A 25058-nucleotide genomic window follows, 5' to 3' on the forward strand; every position below is an offset into this window, starting at 1 on the left:
AGCTATGAGTTGCAATACAGTCTTTGGAGGTAAATTAGAATGGAGGAGGAATCATGATAGGTTTACGTATTATTTTATTATGGTTTATATGTATGTACATGGTTCATAGTGACGTCTTTATATACTTGCGTTTTCATTTATGAGTAAAGGATATATGTATGTATGTGCATGTGTATTGCTTTGACAAATAAGTTACATAACATATTTACTTGTGTGTGTTCGTGTACAAAGTTAACGTAGTTCTATGTATGGGCACCAAGAGAAAGAGATTCATTGAATGAAGTTACTTGTGTGGAAATATAAAGAATTGCCATTATATTCTGTGGTGTGTTACGTTATCATTTTCGTGAATGGATTAAGGTAACTATATGTGTATGGTAATATACTTGGTGGTACATCACGTTGGTTGTTTTCATTCCTGTACCAAGTAAAGGTCATTCTTATATATGGGTAACTGGTTGGAAGGGGGAAATGTTGTGCGTACTATGTATGAGAGTATCATCACATAATCATTTCTTGCATTCTTGTATTTATTCCACTGGTTAATTCTTTAACTTCTCCACTTTCTCCATGTATCCTCTTATCCACTGGTTAATTCTTTAACTTCTCCACTTGCTCCATGAATCCTTTTTAAGTTTTCTGATATTTTCAATTGTGACAAGTTTCAAGATATTTATCCCTTTCTTTAGGCTAATTGGACCTGTACGGGGAATGGCAGCTAAGTGGGCTTGTTTTGTTTAACTTTTTCTGTTGCCCTTTGCCAGATTTCCCCACTTGCATAAAAAAAAAAGCAGATTCAATAGACAATGGATTTTCTTTTTATTGCTCTTAAATACTCTTCAACCAATGTATGCAACAACATACTAACCTGTCTTTTGGATAGTGTATCTGCCTCCCAGTCACTGGCTCTAACTCTCCAGTCCTTGTCCAAGGTGATGCCCAGAAAGGTTTTGGCAAGAGCACTGAGGCCTAGGTGATGGCCTCCTTCGTTTTCCTCTTTTAGTAGCACCAGGTGCCGCAGGTCTATGCATCCTTGCACCTGTAGTCAGGAAATTTGCATTACAATATTTGTGTACAGATTCATAATTTTGGGATATTTTGAGTATCAGTATCTCCTTAATAACTGGCATCATATCTGACAAACCAATGATATTGTTTAAGGCTATACGAGAAAGAAGTAACAAGCAACTGAGTCCTCATCAGAGCCACAATGGTCACTTGTTGATTGAGTGAAACTTTCCAATATGAGATCAGAATTGGTGTATGACATACCAAACAACAAAATAAACAATGTTAAGACATTCTTAATGGAGAAAAGGGTTAATGTTTGCTATTAATCCTTGTCAGTAACTATGACACGATTACATCACTGCCTCCCAACACACACTACAGTACTGCCTCAGTGCCCACAGGGCTGTCATGATGAGAGGAAGTGTTGCACCATTGTTCTCTCCTTTGGTTTCTGGGCTGTACCTTGGTGACTGGGTAAAAGGAAGTTGTTAATGCTCAGATCATAGGGCTTTACAAAGCTGGGTTCCAGACAAGAGAAACAGTGGCAAATGTTGGTATTAGTGAGCGATCTGTGAGGAACTGGATGAAGTGTTTCAAGGATGACGGTGGTACTGATTTGCCATCTGCTAAACCTCTGCCTGGCCCCTCAAAGAAGACATCTGTATGTACTTTAACTGTGCTCAAGAGGTAGCTAAAGAGTATACACTTACCATAACTGCCAAAGAACTGAAAGAAAAAAACCGACATCTGCTTTCTGACGCAGGGCAGGCCGAGGTTTAGCAGACGATAACTTGACACCACTGTCATACTTGTAAAGCTTCATCCAGTTTCTCACAGATCGCTCACTTACACCAACATTCACTACTATTTCTCTTGTCTGGAACCCAGCTTTGTAAAGCCCTATGATCTGAGCTACAGTTATAAACGTTAATGACTTCTACTCATAGTCACCAAGGTATAGCCCAGAAACCAAGGGAAAGAAGACAAAATATGGTGCGAATGAGAGAACAATGGCACAACACTTCCTCTTACCATGACAGCCACATAGGCACTGACATGGTACTGTGGTGTGCGTTGGAAGGCAGTGACATCATTCTAATGGCTGGTACCCGGCATAATGCTGTGATGGAAAAAGACCCCTTTTATGATAGGCCATCATTTTTCATTACGGTATTATGCCATGATGCTCACCCAGTATAATGCCAGGACGAGCACTGTATGTTATATACACAGTAAATCTTTGGTATACGGTAGTTCTTTATCTGGTAAATTCACAGTTACGGTATTTGGAAACTACTACCTTCGATTCGACATACGGTAAGAAAAATTCACAGATATGGTATCCGCTCATGTCATCTGAGAGGGCCCATAGTAAATCTGTACCATAGGGCTGGCTTCGATGAAGTTGATGATGATGTTCAAGATCTTTTGGAAAGCCATGCTGAACCTCTCTCAAATGATGAACTTAGAGAGCTAGACAAGGCATCACAGGAGACAGAAAAAGAGAGAGACAAGGAAGAAGAACCAGTGCGTGGCCTTGACATCAAAACTCTTAGAGAATGTCTCGGTGGTATCGAAAAAGCTCTGGAAACCCTGAAGGAACGTGACCCAAATCCTGCTAGGAGTAGCAAAGTGGCTCATGACAGAGAAAAGGGTCAAGATTTATCAAGAAATCTATAATGAAAAAACAAGAAAAACAAAACAGTCCTCCATCTACTCGTTCTTCAAGCCAGTAAGTCATGCCGTCCCTGTCACACCTGCCAATCCTGCTACAGCTGGTCCTTCCACATCTGCTGTCGACGGTTCTACAGCTGGCCCTTCCTCCATATCCTCTTTCTTCAAACCAGTGAAACGTGCCGACCCTGCTATAGCTGGCCCTTCAACATCTGCTTCCGACAGTGCAGACGACGACGTCTTATCCTCGTCTGCCCACTCAGCGGAAGATGAGTAAAGGCTGAAATCCCTACTGTCCCTTAGCCTCGAGAGAACATCATCTGATAGAATACATGGCGAGTGAAATTTTCTGTATTTCTTTTGCGCAGTACTTTACATTTTTTTTATATGACTATTTTCATGTATTTTAATTTCTGTAGGGGTGACTTTTGATGTGCAGGAACTCATTCCCTATTATTACATGTTATAATGGGTTCGGTATAAGGTAATTTAGATTTACAGTAAGATTTTCAGGAAAACATATGCACCGTATAACGAGGACTTAATATATATATATATATATATATATATATATATATATATATATATATATATATATATATATATATATATATATATATATATATATATATATATATATATATATATATATATATATATATATATATATTTATTTATACACAGGCAACCCCCGCTTAACGAAAGTTCACACAACGAAATTTCGCTACAATGAACGTTTCCTTTTACTACCATCTGCTCGTTTAACAAACACCAAACTCGCTTTAACAAAATTTTATCCAGGTAATTTTTTTCCAAATTTGAAAGCCCCACCGTATTACACAAGCCAACAGGCTTTTGAATACCTGCGCCTCTAAATGACAAAGCGCACCACTCACTCCCCCTAGTTCAAAACAATAACAGCGTCAGCAGCAGCTTGTCTTCCCTCACTCAACATCCCACTAAAACGCCCTGCAATGTCGCCTAGTTTTGCTAAGAAGATCAGGAAGTCTCATACTCTTGAAGTGAAGCTGGATACTATTCGCAGACACGAGAGAGGCGAGAAAACTAATAGCATTTCTTGCCACCATGGCCTGACTCCATCTGTCTGTACTATTTTCAAGTCAGCAGACTCTATTAACCCTTAAAGTACGGGGAGTTGATTTACTTTCCAAGCTCTGATAACACCGCACGAGTGTCTCTCTCTCTCTCTCTCTCTCTCTCTCTCTCTCAGGCATTTGAATTTGATGTAAAAGTAGGAACTTTTGCACTTTCATGTCATGAAAATGTGAGCTCAGATATGTGAAATGATGTACAAAACAGGAAAAGAGAAAGAAACCACATATTACAAGTATTGTGGATTTCTATAATAATTGGAATCTGGCAGCTCTTATTAGCAATGGGATTCATGCAAGGATTCTGTATATTCCTTGGTTTCACGTGACTTGGCTGACAAGCACAGAGGCAACAATGGGTGACACACACCAGCGCATTGCTTGAGGGGAGTATGTGAGGAGGTTTATGAATGTTGCTGTGAAGGTTGGTCTGTCTTCCAGATCACTATCAGAATCACTACTGGAGTCTTCACTTTCTTCTGTCTCAAAAAAAAAAAAATCACCATCTTCATTTTCATCACTGTCCTCAATGTCACTACCAAGTAACACTCGTAGTACCGTTTCCTCCCTCCGGGTAATGGGGGTTGCCAGATGTCATCTCGAAATGGGAAAAGATGACCTATTGTATGGGAACATATGTCTCAAGGCTTGAGGAGGCGAGCAAGAAAAGATGCCAGATACCTCCAGTTGCTCCAGGACCAATAGTGAGGGGGGAGAGATTCAAACGTTTAGCGTGGAAAAATCTTGATTTCCGGAACGATCCCCACCTCTCCGCACGCAATGGTACAATCGTCCTGAGACGATCACCGTACTTTAAGGGTTAAGATGGCTGGTGAAACTGTATCTTCCTTGCAAGCTAAAAGAACCACCTGAACTCGTGACTCTGCAATGGATTAAATGGAAAGCCTTGTGGAAATGTGGTACATAAGTTTCCTATGCAGTACAATGATGCACCCTTTGTTTACATTCCACAGGCTGCCAACTAGTGTCTTACCCACTCCACTCTCTGCCCCTTCATAAATTTAAGATCATTAACATTATAAACTTACATACATACATTAGTGTACATTATAATGACTTAAATTAAACTGCCTAAATGTTTAACTTCATAATTTTTACTTTCATTAAATATTTCACTGTACTATGATACACTCTCGCTTTGTTTACTCTCAATGGAAGTTCAAGTCAGGGTTTAAACTTGTTATAATTGGTTTGCTTAACAAAAATTTGCTTAACGAATGTTTTTCTAGGAACGTAACCTGTTCGTTAATCGGAGGTTGCCTGTATATATATATATATATATATATATATATATATATATATATATATATATATATATATATATATATATACAGGCAACTCCCGCTTAACGAAGGGGTTATGTTCCTAAAAAACACTTTGTTAAGCAAGCCAATTATAACAAGTTTAACCCCTGACTTGAACTTCCATTGAAGTACAAGCGAGTCATCATGTACAGTTAAAGGTTTAATGCAAGTAAAAATGTTGATGATCTTAAATTTATGAAGGGAGGAAGAGTGAAACGGGAAAGACATTAACCGGCAACCTGTGAAATATAAACAAAGGGTGCATCATTGTACCGCATACAAAACTTATGTACCACATTTCCACAAGGCTTTCCATTTTATCCATTGTAGAATCACGAGTTCAGGTGGTTCTTTTAGCTTGCAAGGAAGATACAGTCTCACCAGCCTTCTTAATAGAGTCTGCTGACTTGAAAATAGTCGAGACAGTAGATGGAGTCAAGATGGTGGCCAGCAATACTATAGTTTTCTCACCTCTCTCATGTCTATGAATAATATCCAGCTTCACTTCGAGAGTACTAAGAGACTTCCTGGTCTTCTTGAGAACGCTAAGCTACATTGCAGGGCGTTTTGGTGGTAAGTTGAGCGAGTGAAGATGAGCTGCTGCTGACACTGTTATGGGAGTGAGTGGTGCATGTGTTGTTCATGAGAGGCTTGACCTTGATCTTGATCTTGATTCTACAGGTGTCCCAGGATTTCTCCTGAGGCAGGCCTTAGCATTGGCAGCTCCTGGTGTATTCAAAAGCTTGTTGGCTTGCGTGATATGGTGGGGCTTTCAAACTTCGAAAAAATTACCTGGATAAAACTTCATTAAAGCAAGTTTGGTGTTCGTTAAACGAGCAGATGGTAGTAAATGAAACCTTCGTTGTAGAAATTTCGTTGTGTGAACCTTCGTTAAATGGGGTTGCCTGTATATATATATATATATATATATATATATATATATATATATATATATATATATATATATATATTCCCATAGGGCCTATTATTGAGCGAGTGAAGACAGCTGCTGCTGACACTGTTATGGGAGTGAGTGGTGCATGTGTTGTTCACGAGAGGCTTGACCTTGATCTTGATCTTGATTCTACAGGTGTCCCAGGATTTCTCCTGAGGCAGGCCTTAGCATTGGCAGCTCCTGGTGTATTCAAAAGCTTGTTGGCTTGCGTGATATGGTGGGGCTTTCAAACTTCGAAAAAATTACCTGGATAAAACTTCGTTAAAGCAAGTTTGGTGTTCGTTAAACGAGCAGATGGTAGTAAAATGAAACCTTCGTTGTAGAGAAATTTCGTTGTGTGAACCTTCGTTAAATGGGGGTTGCCTGTATATATATATATATATATATATATATATATATATATATATATATATATATATATATATATATATATATTCCCATAGGGCCTATTATTGAGCGAGTGAAGACGAGCTGCTGCTGACACTGTTATGGGAGTGAGTGGTGCATGTGTTGTTCACGAGAGGCTTGACCTTGATCTTGATCTTGATTCTACAGGTGTCCCAGGATTTCTCCTGAGGCAGGCCTTAGCATTGGCAGCTCCTGGTGTATTCAAAAGCTTGTTGGCTTGCGTGATATGGTGGGGCTTTCAAACTTCGAAAAAATTACCTGGATAAAACTTCGTTAAAGCAAGTTTGGTGTTCGTTAAACGAGCAGATGGTAGTAAAATGAAACCTTCGTTGTAGAGAAATTTCGTTGTGTGAACCTTCGTTAAATGGGGGTTGCCTGTATATATATATATATATATATATATATATATATATATATATATATATATATATATATATATTCTCATAGGGCCTATTATTCGCCCAACACAAATCTCGCTATATATATATATATATATATATATATATATATATATATATATATATATATATATATTATCATAGCCCATTATTACAAATCTCGCTGTATATATATATATATATATATATATATATATATATATATATATATATATATATATATATATATATATACACACACACACACACACACACACACACAGTCAAACCTCTCCCATCATGACAGTTACGTTCCTGAGCTCATCGTGCACGGCGAGATTCGTGTTGGGCGAATAATAGGCCCTATGGGAAACTAGAGGTTACGTTCCCAAATCCTCCCAAAAAAACACTTTTTTTTTTTACCAAAAAGACTAAAAAAAAAAACAATAAATGAAGTACCAAACACACATTTTATCTAACTACAGTACTAGTACAGTAGTAATACTCCGCTTAACGAACAGGATATGGGTAGAGCGGAAATTCGTTAAGTGGACGTAATTTTCCCATAGGAAATAATGGAAATAGGGGGGGATGCATTCCGGGCTGATCCCCAACATACCACATGGGTAAAAAAACAATATATACAGTAAGATCTCGGTTTACGTCAGAGTTACTTCCTGAAACATGACGTAAGTCGATTTTGTACATAACTTGAGTTTCCGTACATTTCAAAGCATATCGAGTTTTCAACCAATCATTGTTTATGGTCATTCAGGTAAGTTAAAGGTTATATTGTTATATTATTTACAACTATGTAGGAATATGAAACACAAGCTTGTTTTTGTTGTTGATTAGGGCCACGAACGCGAAGGACTGCAGGTTGCCGAGAGGGGTGGACGCCTGAGGCTGCCAGGAGGGTGGGCAGGTCGAATGTTGTGACGCCCAGGGCGGACAGCTGGGAGCGTAGTGCAGTGCGGTGGGAGTAGAAGGGTGGGCAGCGGGGCAGGAAATGCAATAGGAAAGGGCAATAGGGATCAGCAGACAGACGCAGACGGTGCAAGTCAGCTGCGAGTGTCATGTGGCCCAGGCGAAGGCTCCGGAGTTGTTATTGTTGTGATGGGTGTGCGAGCCCTCAAGGTCGTCAACCTCCCCGTTGTCATGGTAACGGGCTTCCCATTTTCTTCTTCCCTCCCTCACACACAGCTGCTGCCTCCCTTCTCATGTCTTTTAATTATGTCCTCTTTTTCTTGTAGCATAATGGTTTTCCTTTTCTTAGCATCACTGCTGTCACTAAGAAGTTTTCTCTTTGGTGCCATTGAGCAAGATACTAAGAACTTGAGTCAGTAAACGCAGAAGTAGGATAACACTCTTGCCAGGGGCGATGGTGTGGTGGAACTGAGGCAGGGTGTTATTGTATTCAAGCGTGAGGCGGGCGGTGTGGCGGGCCACCACCAACAATAACAATAAATTCCGCACTTTACGATTTATAAATTTTCAATTTTTTAAAATCTTAAATTGCCTTATAGTGGACTGACGTAACTACGAGTTTGACGTAACTCGAGACCAACGTAACCCGGGACTTTACTGTACATATATATATATATATATATATATATATATATATATATATATATATATATATATATATATATATATATATATATATATATATTTATATTACAAGATTTTGTAATGCATAAAGTGAAATCTTACATGGAATACCCAAAAAATTAAAGCAGAGATGATGAGATCGCCCACAGACGGCGGAGACTTCGGCGACTTGGCCACTTCTTCTTCTTGTGACCTTTTTAGCTTGGCGTGTTTTCTTTCACCATGATATTACATTTGTTTCCACTCCTCTATTGCCTGATATAATGGATATCATATCTTAGTATTCATTCATATATGCTCATGCCATGAGGATAACCTGAACTCCATGGCAGTGAGTGATAGTGAATTACTTAAGAAATACCGCGGTATTTCATTAGTAATTCACTATCACTCACTGCCACGGAGTCGAGGTTATCCTCATGGCATGAGGAGTACTAAGATATGATATCCATTATAGCAGGCAATAGAGGAGTGGAAACAAACATCATGATGAAAGTGACATGCAAGTTACAAGGGCCACAAGAAGAAGAAGAAGCGGCCGAGTGGTCGCGAGTCTCCTGCTTCGTCTGTGGCTCATCTCATCTCTGCTTTATTTTTTGGTATTCCACTAAGATTTCACTTTATGCATTACAAAACAATCCTTTCTTGGGGGCAAGGCTTGTAAAAAGTTAATAGAAATGTTTTGTGAACATATACCCACATATAAGACAGTAACACAGGACCAGTGGGAGATTCAAATGGGGACCAAATCGTGCAATCGCGAGTCAAAGTCGTGCTCGGCGAAATATGGTATATTTTACCAATTCGTGTATACGCAAGATTCGTGTTCGGCGAGGTTTGACTGTATATATACAGAAACTCCCCTACTTGTGAACATTCCATACATACGAACAAATTTTTTAAATACTTATGTCCAAAAAATTGTTTGAAAGATGCTAGCAAACTTAAAATTTCCTGGGCATGAATATACTATAGTTCATGAGTCTGCCACGCCGTGGCGCTGCCGCGCTCACTCAGCTGTGCACATCACTCACCTGCCTTCCCGTCATAAACACGAAAGCATCTGTTCACTGTGTCCTCGTGTACCGCCAATTTTTGTGCCATAATTCGCTTTACCTGTGCATCATTCCATCAAAAATGTCGGGTGTGAAGCGAAAAATAAACGGTGAAGCCAGTGGAAGTGCCAAGAAACTTCAGGCTATAACTTTAGAGGTGAAAATGGACATTATAAAATGGCATTGGCACACAGAAGCAGGGTTGGCCTGTCTTTCATGGGCTTGTGTCCTAGTAAACACTTCTCTTCCTTTCTTATAAAGATCATGTTTGGTAGTTTTTTTTTTTTTTAAAACAGGCCAGTTTCATCACAATTAAAGATCTGTTGTGGGCTTAAGCTCTCCTTATCCACAAATTTCTTAAATTCAGGCACAAATTACTCAGTGGCAACTCTGTCAGCACTTGAAGGCTCACCGTGCGTCACAACAGAATTAATTCCAGTTCTTTTCTTGAAATTCACAAACCATCCTTTACTTGCTTTAAAATCATCACTGGAGTCAGATGTAGTATCAAAAATAAGATCACAATGCAGCAGCCTAGTCTTTGCACAAATTATGCCCTCTGACAAAGAATCACTAGCCATCCGCCTTTAGTTTATCCAATCAATAATTTTTCCATTTCTTCCACTGCCGCAGGTCGCTTAAATTGCCTTTTCACACCAATCGCCACATCAGCTCTTTTAATGAGCTCCGTCTTCTTCAATAATGTGGCTACTGCAGATTTAGCCATACAGTACTCAGTTGTAAGATAGGTTATTCTTCCTTTTTTCTCGTATTTATCAATAATCTCTTTTTTCCTTTCGATGGTTGTCACTACATTCTTTCTTGTAGGTTTATTCTCACCACTAACAAGCCTCTTTGGTGCCATTGTAAGCTTCTAAATGGCAAAAACAAAAAAAATTAAATAAAAAAAAATTCCGAAGACAAAAGCGCAGGACAATGTTATTCTTACGACAGCGAAGGATCAACTGGCTGTGGTGGGGTACTTGGGGTGGCGGGAAGGATAAAAGAGCAGGACAATGTTATTCTTACGACAGCGAAGGATCAACTGACTGCCATCGGGTGGCGGGAAAGATAAAAGCTCAGGACAATGATACTCTTATGATAGTGAAGAATCAACTGGCTGCGGTGGACCAGTGGGGCATGTGGGGCGGTGGGAAGGATGAAAGCGCAGAACAATGTTATTGTTATGACAGAGAAGGATCAACTGGCTGCGGTGGACCGGTGGGACGCGTAGGGCGGCGGGAAGGATGAGGCCTTTTTGGTTTACAGCCACGTGGATGGACGATCAACTAATGGGTATTTTTTCGAGTATTAAGTCGAACTTTTGCATTTGACTATTGTAAAGTTTGACTATGTAGACATTCGAGTATTGAGTCTCCACTGTATGTATATATATATATATATATATATATATATATATATATATATATATATATATATATATATATATATATATATATATATATATATATATATATATATATATATATATATAGAGACTCAATACTCAGACTTAATTAGTTCCAAATGGCTGTTCGAGTATTAAAAAGTCCAACTATTGATAACTATAAATCAGATAGTTTGTTCTAATCTTAGCAAAACCTCAAGTTTGTGAAAGTTTCAATGTGTTTTTTTTTAACAATTTTAATTTAAACATACCACAAATGAAGGCTGGTGATGGATAACTTAGAAGAAGAGGGGAGGAGGGAGGTAGCTGGAGGATGAGTCACCATCCACAAAAACGTCGTTGTAACTTTTCTCCTGGTGTGATTCTTGTGAATCCACTAATGGAAGGCTGTGGCTCACTAACACTTGCACTCTCACTAAATTCCTTATTTTCATCACTAACAAGCCTCTTTGGTGCCATCGTTAGTTTCTAAATGAAAAACTACCAACAGAACGCAGAAGACTGTTGTTTTTCCAAAGACACGGCAGGAGTAAGGATGCGCACCAGCATATGGAATACTGGTATTACCAGTAATACGGTATCAGAACAGTACAGTAGCAGCTGCGAGAAGGGAGAAGACAGAGCTTTGTATACGACCAAATGTGCAACCATTTGATTACCAGATATTTTCACCACTAATAAGCCTTTAGGAGTTAATGTAAGCTTATAAATGAAAAAGTACAGATAGAATGCAGGAAAATGTTATTCTGATGACCGCAGCAGCACAAGTCACAACTGGCACAGGGGGAAGGGGGGGACGCCAGGGAGCCTTTGTTTACAACCACATGTGTGGACATTCAACTATCAGTATGAGTATTTAGATGTTCGAGTATTGAGTCTCCACTGTATGTACAGTCAACTCTTGATTAAAGCAAGTTTGAATACAGTCATACCTCGCCAAACACAAAACTCGCGTATACACGAATCGGTAAAATATCCCATATTTCGCCAAGCACGACTTTGACTCGTGATTGCACGATTTGGTCTCCATTTGAATCTCCCGTTGGTCCTGGTGGATTGCTTCACAATTCGAATAAATGCTGATTTGACCGATGAAAAACTGCCCTAATCCCATTGAATTGTGAGGATCTCCTGTACCTGTCATGTTCATTCTAAAGGTTATGACATACAACCAGAGGCAGCATTTTCAAAATCAATGACAATCGCCTTTAAAGGCTTGAATGACCCAACCAACCATACATAACAAGTATGTCAAGGATTATCACCAGTGATGTGAGTTGGATGCACTGCTACAATTAAGAGACTAAACAGCAGTCTTTGAAGAATGCCAATTGACCATTCATCTAAAATTCATAGATGATGATGATGATAATGCCTTACACCCTTTGATAGGTAAACTTACTTGTAATTTATAGTCCTGGTACAAATAGTCGCTGTCTTCAATGGTGCCAACACCAACCTTTAGCACAGTATCATCTCTCAAGAACTCCTGCAAAATTAACCAATAAATTACATATAATTATGAGAAAAAATTTAACTAAATGCTAATACATATGAAAAATTATATTCAGCCCTATTGTGAGTGCAGATGAATCAGCCAACAATTTTCTAACAATGATACCCTCCAAAGATTACAGAAGAGACTGATTCAAGTTAATAAATCAAAACTAAAATGTCATACATCTCTCATGTGATTGAGATATTAAAGTTCCACAGAATAACAAGCAATAAATAGGAAAATTGTGATCACAGTATGCCCAATGTACAGGAATGTATGGCACGGTTGAATTAGAAATAACCAAATAATCAATTACTTATTGGTTCAAGTAGACATTAAGTCATATCAGTCTTATAATGAAATTCAGCAGTTTCTAACAGTAGCTTTTACTTCATACTTACTACCTACATCCAAGTCTACCAAAGAACTTCAATTTTTTTATTCATATAATTTCAAGTAATTCAGTTGAGTATTCTTCTTAACCCCTTCCCAAGGCAAGGCAGATGAGAGTACTACTACCAAATTTTTAAAAATTGTCTATATATAGACTCTTTTGACTTTCATTCATACGTCTATATATAGTTTCCCAGCAAATGGGTATTCCAGATTGAAATCTATATATAGACTCTGCTGTAAAATTGAACAAACAATTCAATCTATATATAGACTACACTGCAAAACTGAACAAGTGACATCTATATATATACTGCCACAAAACTGAGCAAACAACTGAATGTATATATAGGCATTATTTGTGTTTGATTGATGATAATGTATGTTAATATATGAATGTTTGGAGTTACTCACATCCAAGACTTGTGACCTGGATGTAATTTACTTCCACTTTTCTTCTTATTTTTCACATACTTGTTTTGTACCTATTCATTTTTAGGCAACGCTGCTGGCATGCGGTACAGTTCTTCTCTTTGTCATGATAGATTAAAATAAAAGAAGAAATGCAAAAATTTCCAACATTAGCCAATGTGCATAGCACATTCACCATTGACAAAGCACAAGCACTGGCCAGCCTTGAGAGAGGCAATGTTGGCAAGTGTCTAGGTACTTGAGATACCAAATAAAAATTTATTTTATGAATTTTGTTACTTGTAAGGAATAGTCTATATATAGACCATGCTGCAACTTAGGGAATATATATATATATATATATATATATATATATATATATATATATATATATATATATATATATATATATATATATATAGTCAACCCTCGGCTATCGCGACTTCGGCTATCGCGTTTTATTGCTATCGCACACCCATGAAAAGCTGCTAAAATTTCATTATCGCGACCTCAGATACCTGTTATCGCGTTCCCCGCCATGACATCATGGAATATCTGAGCACTCATTGGCCAAAACCGCCTTCCCGCCAAGATCAATTCGGCTATCGCGTTTTCGGCTATGGCGCGGCTATTTCGGCCCCAATTGAGCGCGATAGCCGAGGGTTAAGTGTATGTATATATATATATATATATATATATATATATATATATATATATATATATATATATATATATATATATATAGAGAGAGAGAGAGAGAGAGAGAGAGAGAGAGAGAGAGAGAGAGAGAGATATATTTTCATATCAGAAATTAGATATAAGTTATCACTCACTGCCCTATATTATATATGTACTATAAGCAACACACATTTTTAAGCATCTGGTATTAATTGGCTAAGAAAAATGGGGCTCTGACCAGAAAGAAAAGCATGAAAAAAGAAAGGCCTGCTGAAGGTGCCACTGCCTAAAAACCAACAAATTGAAATCATATACAGAACTATAAAGAGAAGAATCTAGAAACTTCCATCTTGAAAGAGTTTGTCATAGGCAGTTGGTAATACAGAAACAGAGTTCATGAATTTACTAATAAGAGGGATAAAAGAATGAGAATAGGAATGGCCTTTTATAGAGTTCGCAGCTGGTGAAATGAGAAACTAGTAGAGATGATTCAGAACATAATTTTATAGAAATTGCTTGGAGATATGAAGTTTCCAGTCTAGTTAGATTTTTATTAAAGGAGAGACTGGGGAATGTTCAATGTAGAAAGGGGGCAGTTGTGTGTCAATAAAGAAGAGGGAATATCTAACTGAATGTTGTATCTAATTGATAAATGGAGGAAAAGAGTTTCTGAGACATTGAACAGCACTGAGTTTGTTCATTCCCAATGAGAAAGAACTTATAAAGCTCAGAAATCAGTCATGTTGTTGCTTCCTGCATAAATTGTTCAATTCCAAAAGCATTGGATGTCTAGGAAAAGATATCAAAATGCAGAATGAGTGGATAGAACTATCAGGTATACTTAGATCACTGATGAATAATAAGAGTGGGTAACAAAACAGAACCATGAGGAACACTACTGCTAATAAACCTACAAGAAAAGTAATCATCCATCCCAGCAGCAATAGAATGATCAAGGAGGAAATTTGGGATGAGGGTTAAAGCCATTGAGAGAAGTAAACAGATAATTAAGAATCCTAAATAAAATCCATGAAATAGAGGATGGAGAAAAGGGGAGGAACATGTCTTTAATCATCAAGAGTTGAATTTTTAGCAAAAGTCTGGGCAGAGTCTGGTTTTAGAAATATATATGATGGCAGTGGTACCATCAGGTTGAAAGAGAGGAGAGAAAGATGAAGAAGATATCTTTGGGGGTTAGATACCATAAGTCACAGAATGGGTTAGATCTGAAATTATTTTGGCATTTCATATTGCCAAAAGAATTTATGGCCTCTTGAACAGTCTCAACGTACCTCTTCAAAAGAAATGTGAAATGCATAAGTTTCAGGAAATGGAAGACTCGGCCCCTTACCTACTACTAACAATAAGAAATACAAAGACAAACAAGCAGTTCTCCTTAAAAGTGCTACTCATCTAATAAATATGTATAGCTAGAACACTTTTTCACCTCAAGATTGAGCAGAGTGATGCCCTTGAGATGGGAGAGTCGAACCAGTACACACAAACCAGAGGAGGTGGCCAACTGCAACAGTGCCACTGGTCTCCTTGAACCCTTCACTTGTACCCATTCACAATCTAGTCCAATTGCACCATCCTTTATTGCCTCCCTGCAAAGTGATAATGCATTATAAATTTGAGAAACAAACAGAAACTTTAGCAATATTAGTGATGTCTATATTGTAATACAAGACGTAAATTCCAGACATTATACAAAAAAAAAAAAAGATCAGTAATAATGTGGGATGCTTACATCACAGTATAACATAAGAATTACCGAGGCCAAGGTATCAAGTAAACATTCTGGGACAGACATGTTGGTTTTGCCCACATGGACTTTTACCTAACTGGTGAACAGTACAGGCAACCCCTGTTTAACGAAGGTTCACACAATGAAATTTTGCTACAACGAAGGTTTAATTTTACTACCATCTGCTCGTTTAATGAACACCAAACTCGCTTTAACGAAGTTTTATCCTGGTAATTTTTTTTCCAAATTTGAAAGCCCCACCATATCACGCAAGCTGACAGGCTTTTGAATACACCAGGAGCTGCTGGTACTAAGGCCTGCCTCAGGAAAAATCCTGGGACCCCTATAGAATAAAGATCAAGATCAAGATCAAGCCTCTCGTGGACAACACGCGCAACATTCACTCCCCAGTCAAAACATAACAGCGTCAGCAGCAGCTTGTCTTCCCTAGTTCAACTTACCACCAAAATGCCCTGCAATTGGCCTAGTGTTCGTAAGAAGACCAGGAAGTCTCTTACTCTCCAAATGAAGCTAGATATTATTCACAGACACAAGAGAGGTCAGAAAACTATCGCAGTGCTGGCCACTATCTTGACTCCATATTATACTGTCTCTATTTTCAAGTCAGCAGACTCTATTAAGAAGGCTGGTGAGACCGTATCTTCCTTGCAAGCTAAAAGAATCACCTGAATTCGTGACTCTACAATGGATAAAATGGAAAGCCTTGTGGAAATGTGGTACATAAGTTTTGTATGCAGTACAATGATGCGCACTTTGTTTACATTCCACAGGTTGCCAGTTAGTGTCTTTCCCATCTCACTCTCCCTCCCTTCATAAAGTTAAGATCATCAACATTATAAAGTTACATACATACATACATTAGTGTACATTATAATGACTTAAATTAAACTACCTAAATGTTTAACTTCATAATTTTTACTTTCATTAAACCTTTTACTGTACTATGATGCACTCTCGCTTTGCTTACTCTCAATGGAAGTTCAAATCAGGGGTTAAACTTGTTATAATCGGTTCGCTTAATGAAGTTTTGCTTAACAAAGTGTTTTTAGGAACATAACCCCTTCGTTAAACGGGGGTTGCCTGTACTTGGATGGGCGTGTTGTTGTAGGTCAAGTCTGATCTCCCGTAAATTCTCTGATGGAAGGTTGGAGAGGAATGCGTCAGAGAGGCGAGAGACAAGAGAGAAAGCAGAAAGGGAGGACAGCTGAGGCTCGAGTGTGGCCGTCCTCGGCTGTAGCTGAGGTGGCATGACCATTTTGTACTTCATATAACAAACAGTAAGTGGAGCTTATAAGTTCCAATGCAGTCTTTGAGGTAAATTAGAATGGAGGAGGAATCATGATAGGATGTTTAGGTATTATTTTAGTATATGTGTTTCCGTGTGTGTACCTTGGATCAACATGACACCATTATATACTTCCAACCCCCGTGTTACGAGTAAAGAATCATGTGTACATCTCCGTGTGTATATTGCATGTGCATGTGGTATGCTTTGACAAATAAGTTACATGATATAGTTACTTGTGTGTATTCGGGTATGAAGTTAAAGTAATTCTTAGCTATGGTTACCAATAGGAAGTTGGGTTTATTCCATTGAGATCTGCTGAGTGAAATTATTCGTGTGGATATGTTAAGAGTTGGATTATGTTCAGTGGTGTGTTACATTGTTGTATTCATGTAGTAAGCAAAGTTAATTCTTATATATGGGTAACTAGGTTGAAAAGGGGAAGCTGTAATTACTACAAATGAGATTCACTGACAAACAAAGCACAGTGTTTGGATATTGTAATAACGTCACGAGGATACAGTGGACGACGTTGAGGTAGAATTTGTTTTAGGGATACGTCAAAGTAATTCTGAGGTAAGAATAAATAAATGAAGAGAGAGAGTTGGAATTATTGCACAAGACAATTATGTTCAGTGATGAGCTACGTTGTTGCATTCGTATTCGTGGTTGGAGTGATTCTTATGTATGATTATAAGAGGAGCTGTAATGATTTGTACTGGAAAAAGCAGCAAAAGGAATTGTGATTGTCATTTGCCAGTGCCATATCAAACATCTTAGGTATAAGTATTATTTTTGTTAATTAAAATTAGAAATTTTTTTTTGCATATTTATAACCAGTAGCCAGAGAATTTGTGCAACATTGCAACAGCATGGATCACGACATGATGGCAGCCGTGGGATGTAAATGTTGCACAAATATTCTGGCTACTGGTTATAAATATAGGATTTTTTAATGTAAAATCCATTTTTATCTACATACTTACCCATAATTATTAATTACTGCTTAAACCCCCTTTCCATTAGTAGGTTAAAATCCATAGATGTAAAATCCATTTTTATCTATATATCCAAAATTATTAATTATTGCTTAAACTCCCATTCCACTAGTAAATTTGACAGTTAGTTAGCTACAATCTTCCATGTTCTTTTATTCTCCTCATAATCTTTGCATCATCTGTGAACATACTCATGTAACTTTTCACACCCGCTGTCACACCTGCTGGCATATCATTTATATAGATCAGAAACATGATGGGACCAAGCACAGGACCTTGGGGGACTCCACTGGTTACTCTTCTCCACTCTAACTTCACTCCCTTCACCACTGTTCTCATTTTCCTGCCTGTCAAGTAGTTTCTCATTTAGTCTGCCAGGGTTCCCCTTATCCCCCCAATACTTCTCAGCTTCCAAATTAGTCTGTTGTGTGGAACCTTATCAAATGCTTTTTTCAAATCAAGGTACGCACAGTCGACCCAGCTGTCTTGCTCCTGTAAAATATCAACCACTCTTGAGTAGAAAGATAATAAATTTGATACACATGATTTTCCTTTTCTGAAACCAAGCTGGTTCTCCCTTAATATTCCTTCACTTTCTAGAAATTCACACCACTTGGCTTTAATCACTTCTTCACATATCTTCCATATAATACTAGTCAGTGAAACAGGTCTATAATTCAATGGCTCCATTTGACATCCACTCTTGTATATTGGTACTACCTCTGGGCTCTTCCACTCCACTGGCACTTGTCCCATTGTAATTGATGTTTTCACAATATCCAAGATTGGTTCCAGCAACTGCTCTTGACATTCCTTTAACATTCTACCAGAAACTCCATCCAGACCCATTGACTTGTTGACGTCCATGCCGTTTACAACTTTCTCAGTGTCACTCTTTGAGACTATCACATCTTGCATTTGTTTCTCTTCAGGTAGTATGCTCCCATTGAATTCTGGTTTGTTTGTGAATACTTAACAGAAGCAATCATTCAGCTTTGCAACAATATCAGAGACATCTTCATATATGTCATCCCCAACTTTCACTTTTTCAACTATTTATTTCTTCTGGAGTTTACTGTTGATAGATTTGTAAGCCCTTTTTGGATCCCTTTCACAATTTTGTGTGTGTGTGTGTATTTACCTAATTGTATTTACCTAATTGTAACATACGGGAAAAGAGCTATGCTCGTGTTGTCCCGTCTCCATATCTATTAATGTCCAGCTTTTTCTTAAAATCATGAATATTCCTTGCGTTGACCACTTCCACGTCTAAACTATTCCATGCTTCCACCCTTCTATGAGGGAAGCTATATTTTCACATCTCTCCTATAAGTGGCCATTTTAGTTTTTCCCATGCCCTCGACATTCTTCCATTCCACATACACAGATCTTCCTATCCATTTTTTCCATGCCAATCATCACTCTGTATATTGCTATCAGGTCTCCCCTTTCTCTTCTGTTTTCCAGGGTGTGTGTGTGTGTGTGTGTGTGTGTGTGTGTGTGTGTGTGTGTGTGTGTGTGTGTGTGTGTGTGTGTGTGTGTGTGTGTGCGCCATGCATGTAGTATGTACCTATTTACTTAATACATCACAAAGATCATATCAACTGTTAGTAGTAACAAGTGTGAAAAATAAAAAAAAATCCCTCAGGTAAATCAGATTTTCAGATAACTCGGATAGGCCTTTCCCCAATTGGTCTGACTCATGCTGGGGTTACTGTATGTATTTTGAGACATGATAGCAAAGTAACAAGTTAGGGAGGTCAGCTTCTGAACAGGCTAGAACGAATAAGCATTTTTCATTGTTTTCAAAATTGCGAGTTTCACAATCGTCAAATTTAGTACTACACCTAAGGAAGGAACCAATCAAACGTAAAATATGATATGGGGGTGCAGATGCAACATTGACCTTTGGAATAAAAATGAGGATATAGAGAAAGTAGGAGGTAACAGAAAAAAGGGATGCTGTCAGTTGTCTCAGACACCTGTGTTTCAGTAAGAAAAAGATGAGGTTTAGTAGAGGAGAGGTGGTGTTCTACAAATTAAAAACAAATCTAAGACTGCAAGTGTTGTAATAGTTATGAAAAAAAAAAAGTTGAGGAGGGGTGTCATGACACTTAGGGATGATAACAGTAACAGTCATACCTGGGTATTATTTATAGTCTCTTCCACAAAAGGGGACTCCAAGGCTGGTATAGGAGTCACCATATCTAAATTTGAATTTAGAGTGAAGGGTGTGTAAATGTTGTTGACATCTTATCTTGAGTATGTAAAATATAATGGTTGCATAACCAATTTTAATATAGCATACCTGTGTAGTTGAGGGAAAACACGCTCCCAAGTAAGTGGAGATGTCACAACCCATACTTTTTGTGATGTGAACCACAATGTTACTGCCACCCTCTTTCGCATTAGTATTGGTAACATTTTAAGGTAAAGGCCTGCCAGCAACATCATCACTCCTCCAAGGCCTGCCACCAGAGTCCACATATCACTTGGTTGCATCCACATCATTCCAGTTTCAATAAATGGGGATGGCTCCTTCCTGTTCTGTTGATCATTTTGAGACCAATATCATTCAAAGTTAAGACAATAAGTAATATTGATTTGATAAACATAAACTAAGAAAAAGTTATAGTACATCATGAAGAAGGAAATCCACTTTATCTGCCCAGAGATAATACTGTAAAACACTGATTTCTTTTGTCTACTTTCACAAATTTAAGAAATTTCAAGTCATAGTGGTACCCTGTGTTCCATAATTCAAATAATGGCCTGATGTGGGAAGTGTTGTCACCATAAAGTCAGGAGCATGGCATAGGGTAAACATGAGTAGGCTATTGGTGAATTGTGTTTCTTAACAATAGTTCTCACATGGGCATAGAATTTCAGAGAGAAGCCCTTTAGCTAGTACAGTGATAACGCACTGGCCTGGCATTGCTAAGGTTGGCAGATTGAGTCAAACTCAGACTCATGAGTTGAAGCTGTTTACTGGGAGGTTACTGCTGTGGTTGGAGTGCCACATTGGATAGTTGGGCTAACCTGGCTGAGGTTCTGGAGAGCACCAGATGTGGTAGATACTGGAACTAAAACCAACAAATTTTAACTTTATCATGGAATGAGCCTAACTTGGTACTTTGGGCATTGGCTTTACCACTCAGCACTCTTGCCACCACAACCCTAGAATGATCTGACATGACTATGGGTAACAGGGAGCAACCTGGGAGATTCATGTATCAAGGACACTGGGGTAGTAGCGTCGCACAGCCTAGACGAACTGCCAAGTAGCATAGCTGTCCCAACTTGCATGGGATTCGATACCATCGAGAGAGAGAGAGAGAGAGAGAGAGAGAGAGAGAGAGAGAGAGAGAGAGAGAGAGAGAGAGAGAGAGAGAGAGAGAGCTAAGTATATTGTGACCTAACCCTTAGTCTGAACTTGGCTGTTGAGAAGGAGTCTGATGGAGGTAGTGCAGGTAGTAGTGGTGCCACGCAGTTATTGCTGGTATGGGTATCTGAGCTCTAGTACTAATGGTGCTGAGAGTGCTTAAGAGAAGCGGGATGCATCATGATCTCAACAGATGCAAGTTTCCCTAATAGTGCATTATTTTAACTATTAACACATACCCTTATATAAACATAATCATACTATGCATTAGTTATGATAATAGCAGAAGATAATGCAGCATCATTCTTTCATCTCTACTTCAAAAATCACTCAACATGCCATGCAGTTTTATATGAAATATTATAAATTTAGGTCAATTAAGGTAAAGGATAAAAGTAGGAGTAAGAAAGAGAGATCACCATGTATGTGTCAAGTGTTAATGTGACAATAATGTTGGACGGGTGCAGCCAACACCCAATGTACCAAGTTAGTATGGATCCAGTATACAATGGAGACTCAATACTCAAATGTCTTAATAGTCAAAGTTTTCAATACTTGAATGCAAAAGTTTGATTTAGTACTCGGGAAAATACCTGGTAGTCGAACAGCCACACACATGGTTACACACAAAGCGTCTCTGGCTTCTCCCTCCACCCCTCCACCAGTTGTGCTGCTGCTTTCACCAGAATAACATTTTCCTGCATTGTCTGTAGTTTTTCATTTAGAAATTTAGAAAAGCACCAAAGGCTTATCGGTGGTGAAAATATCTGGTAATCAAACTGCAGCACACATGGTTGTAATCATAGCATTAGCCTTTCCCTTGCCGCCGCTGCCATTGTCGCATTCTGAAACCAGTAATACCGAAGCAAAATACTGGTATCCCTAGTCCCGCAGTCATTAGAAAAACAACATTCTTCTGCCATCTGTCTATTTTTTTATTTAGAAACTTATAAAGGGGCCAAAGAGGCTTATTAGAAGTGAAAATTAGGAATCTAGTGAGAGTGTTGAGTGAGCCACATCCCTCTACTAGTGGGTTCACCGGAATCACACCAGGAGAAAAGTTACCAGACGTTTTCATGGATGGTGACTTGTCCTCCGACGACCTCCCTCCTTCTCCCCTCCTTTTTAACGTTATCCATCACCAGCCATCACTTACAGTATGTACAAATCAAAATCATTAAAAAAATACATTGAAATTTTTGTCAATTTGAGGTTTTGCTAAGATTAGAACAAATGACCTGATTTATAGATATCAGTTGTTGAACTTTTTGATAATCGAACAGCCATTTGGAACGAATTAAGTTCGAGTATTAAGTCTCCACTGTAGTGTAACAAATTTGGTCTGGTTCCAGTACAATGTATGAGTCTTTACATGAAGGTTCTATTTAAAAGAAGTGTGTTGTTTATGTGGTAATACTGCTATAAGTGCATGGACACCCAGTCTAAAGTGCCACTGTGGCAACACAGCATTACATATTTTTTCTGGATTAAAATAAAGGCCCCAAGAATTGGCAACATTATATAAAGCATTAATATCTTCCTGACAGGTATTCAAGTCAGTAGCTAAGGCTTATACTTACATGTCAAATAGAATTAAGGTGGTAGAACAACATATATATCAACATATTCAAATAGTAAAAAAAAAAATAAAATAAAATAAGGTAAAAGATTGATAAACATTAAGAACTGCATAGCCTTGGCATTCTCGTTGTTGTGAAGCTATCATGTTTTTAATCTTGCCACTAGCATCATTACCTAACTAAACACATGTTGTTTGGTTAGGTTTAGTTAGATGAGGATAAATAAAAAATAAATAAAAATTTATCATGGTAATGGTTCAGTATAACTCCTTATTTTTTTAATATTTTCTTCCAGACCTTCACAAAATCCATAGTATACATATCATAAGATAGTATAAAGTGGCAAAAAAATGTCTCTAACCATCTTGATGCAAGAGGTGACGGGATTTCTCTGAAGCCAAGTTTTTGTATCTATCCCAAAGCAAGACCTGGAGGAATGTGGGGTTTTCAGTTGCATTTATGTTTGGTCAGGATTATGTTAAAGGTTAGATTAAATTAGGTAAAGTGACCAGAATCAGCTAAAACACAACCATAAAGCACATTCTGCAATCATAATGATACAAAACAATGTATGAAAAGTTTCACACCATATTGGAAAATAAATCAATATTGTTTACTGACCTGGTTGGCCCAACTTACTTGTGGCATGACGTTACAGCTAGGCATGAGAAACAGGTGGGTCAAACAACCACTGGCATGGCAGCCCAATGAATAAATATACAGTAAATGATAATAGGTATAAAAGTAACATGGGCTGGAAGAGTATGCCATATGCAGTGAACTTGAGTTCAATCTTTAAAACTGAGTAATTCCATATGTATACAGGAATGCAAGGTGGATTTAAATTGGTCATTGGAAATCAGCCCCATCACTTCGTCTGGTAACAAGTTTCGAAGAGGGACAGACCTATAATCAAAGAAGAGAGATCTGCAATCAATAGTAGTGTATTGGTGCACCACTTTAAATCTATAACATCATGTTATAGGGTTGGGTAGTAGCTGATTAATTGCGAATAATTTTCCAACATTTTATGAGGTCAGATTGTAGAAATCTTCCTCTTCCTGTGCTTTACATATTCTAATCTAACCTAAACTTCACTATTGTGCTTTATATAACCTAACCTAATCTAACGTAAATGTAACCGAGAACCCTGCATTCCCACAGATCCCACTTGGGGGTTAGATACAAAACCTGTTATACGAGAAATCCAGAGTCACCTTACCTGGTTGACTTACTTGTTGTATAGAGGGTAATAAAACTTTATGTCATCGTATGATATGTACAAGATGAATTTTTGTGAAGGTTTTAATTTAAAGGAAATAATTGAAAATAAGGTGCAATAGATATGCTGAACCATTACCAGAATTTTTACCAGTAGAAGTCCACCTGGTCTCTAAAAGTACTTTTAGCCTGTTAAAACTGCTAATGTATCCAGGGCCACTTGCTTTTTGAATTTTTACAAATTATTTACTTTTTATCTTCTTTTTCAACAAGTTTCTGGAAGTTGATTGGTATTGCATCACATTATACAAGCTTAATTTTATCTGAAATGTAAGTATTAAACTTGGGGGAGATGGTAAGGTATTCATTACATGTGATTTCCTATGCAACCTTACTTTTTTTTTTTTTTTTTTTTTTTTTAAATATAGACGTTCCTCCAGCTGTTCTTGTTCTCTGGCTCCCTTTTTGCAGCTTTCGCTCAACTCACGGGACGTGGGAATGAAAATATGCTAACCAAAATTAATCTTACCCTAACTTTAACCTAATTTAGGAACTAGCATAACCTAACCATGCTATTGGTCAGAAGGGTTCTGACCTCAACTAGATTATGTTAGCTCAAAGTTAGGGTTTGATTAGTTTTGTATATTTTCATTCCCACGTCCCGTCAGCTGAGTGAAAGAGCAGCGAAGGGGAGCCAGGAAACGGGAATAATTGGAAGGACGTCTATATTAGGACTGCAATTTTTTTTTTCAGATCACCAGCAAAATTATAAAAATAATAGTAAAAATGCATGTGAATGTATGCAAGTAGATGGTTGAAGCATATAACTCGTCCAGTAGCATTTGATTGCCGTCTAAATTCTGGCACGGTAGAACACCACTATTACAGTTGTCACAAGGATGGTGGGG

General features: G+C 38.0%; 2 protein-coding genes across 4 annotated transcripts in view; one reads left to right on the forward strand and one right to left on the reverse strand.

Moving 5' to 3' along the window:
* The window catches only part of LOC123518032, a 57857-nt gene that overhangs the window by 30703 nt on the left and 2096 nt on the right, over nucleotides 1-25058 (forward strand). The gene's annotated exons all lie outside the window — the stretch shown is intronic.
* LOC123518030 (exonuclease 3'-5' domain-containing protein 2-like) overlaps nucleotides 1-25058 on the reverse strand; it is a 50517-nt gene that overhangs the window by 25086 nt on the left and 373 nt on the right. For 2 of the 3 annotated variants that reach the window (XM_045278534.1, XM_045278535.1), the window contains exons 2-5: nucleotides 20276-20514; nucleotides 15364-15523; nucleotides 12339-12425; nucleotides 869-1039 (exon numbers count right to left, since the gene is read on the reverse strand). In XM_045278534.1, coding sequence (XP_045134469.1) covers nucleotides 869-1039; nucleotides 12339-12425; nucleotides 15364-15523; nucleotides 20276-20514 — 657 coding nt within the window. Of the gene's footprint in view, nucleotides 1-868; nucleotides 1040-12338; nucleotides 12426-15363; nucleotides 15524-20275; nucleotides 20515-20891; nucleotides 21051-25058 lie in introns of all 3 variants that reach the window. The other variant, XM_045278533.1, reaches the window with a different exon arrangement.

Source organism: Portunus trituberculatus, chromosome 43, assembly GCF_017591435.1.
Source record: "Portunus trituberculatus isolate SZX2019 chromosome 43, ASM1759143v1, whole genome shotgun sequence".
Classification (NCBI taxonomy): Eukaryota; Metazoa; Arthropoda; class Malacostraca; order Decapoda; family Portunidae; genus Portunus; species Portunus trituberculatus.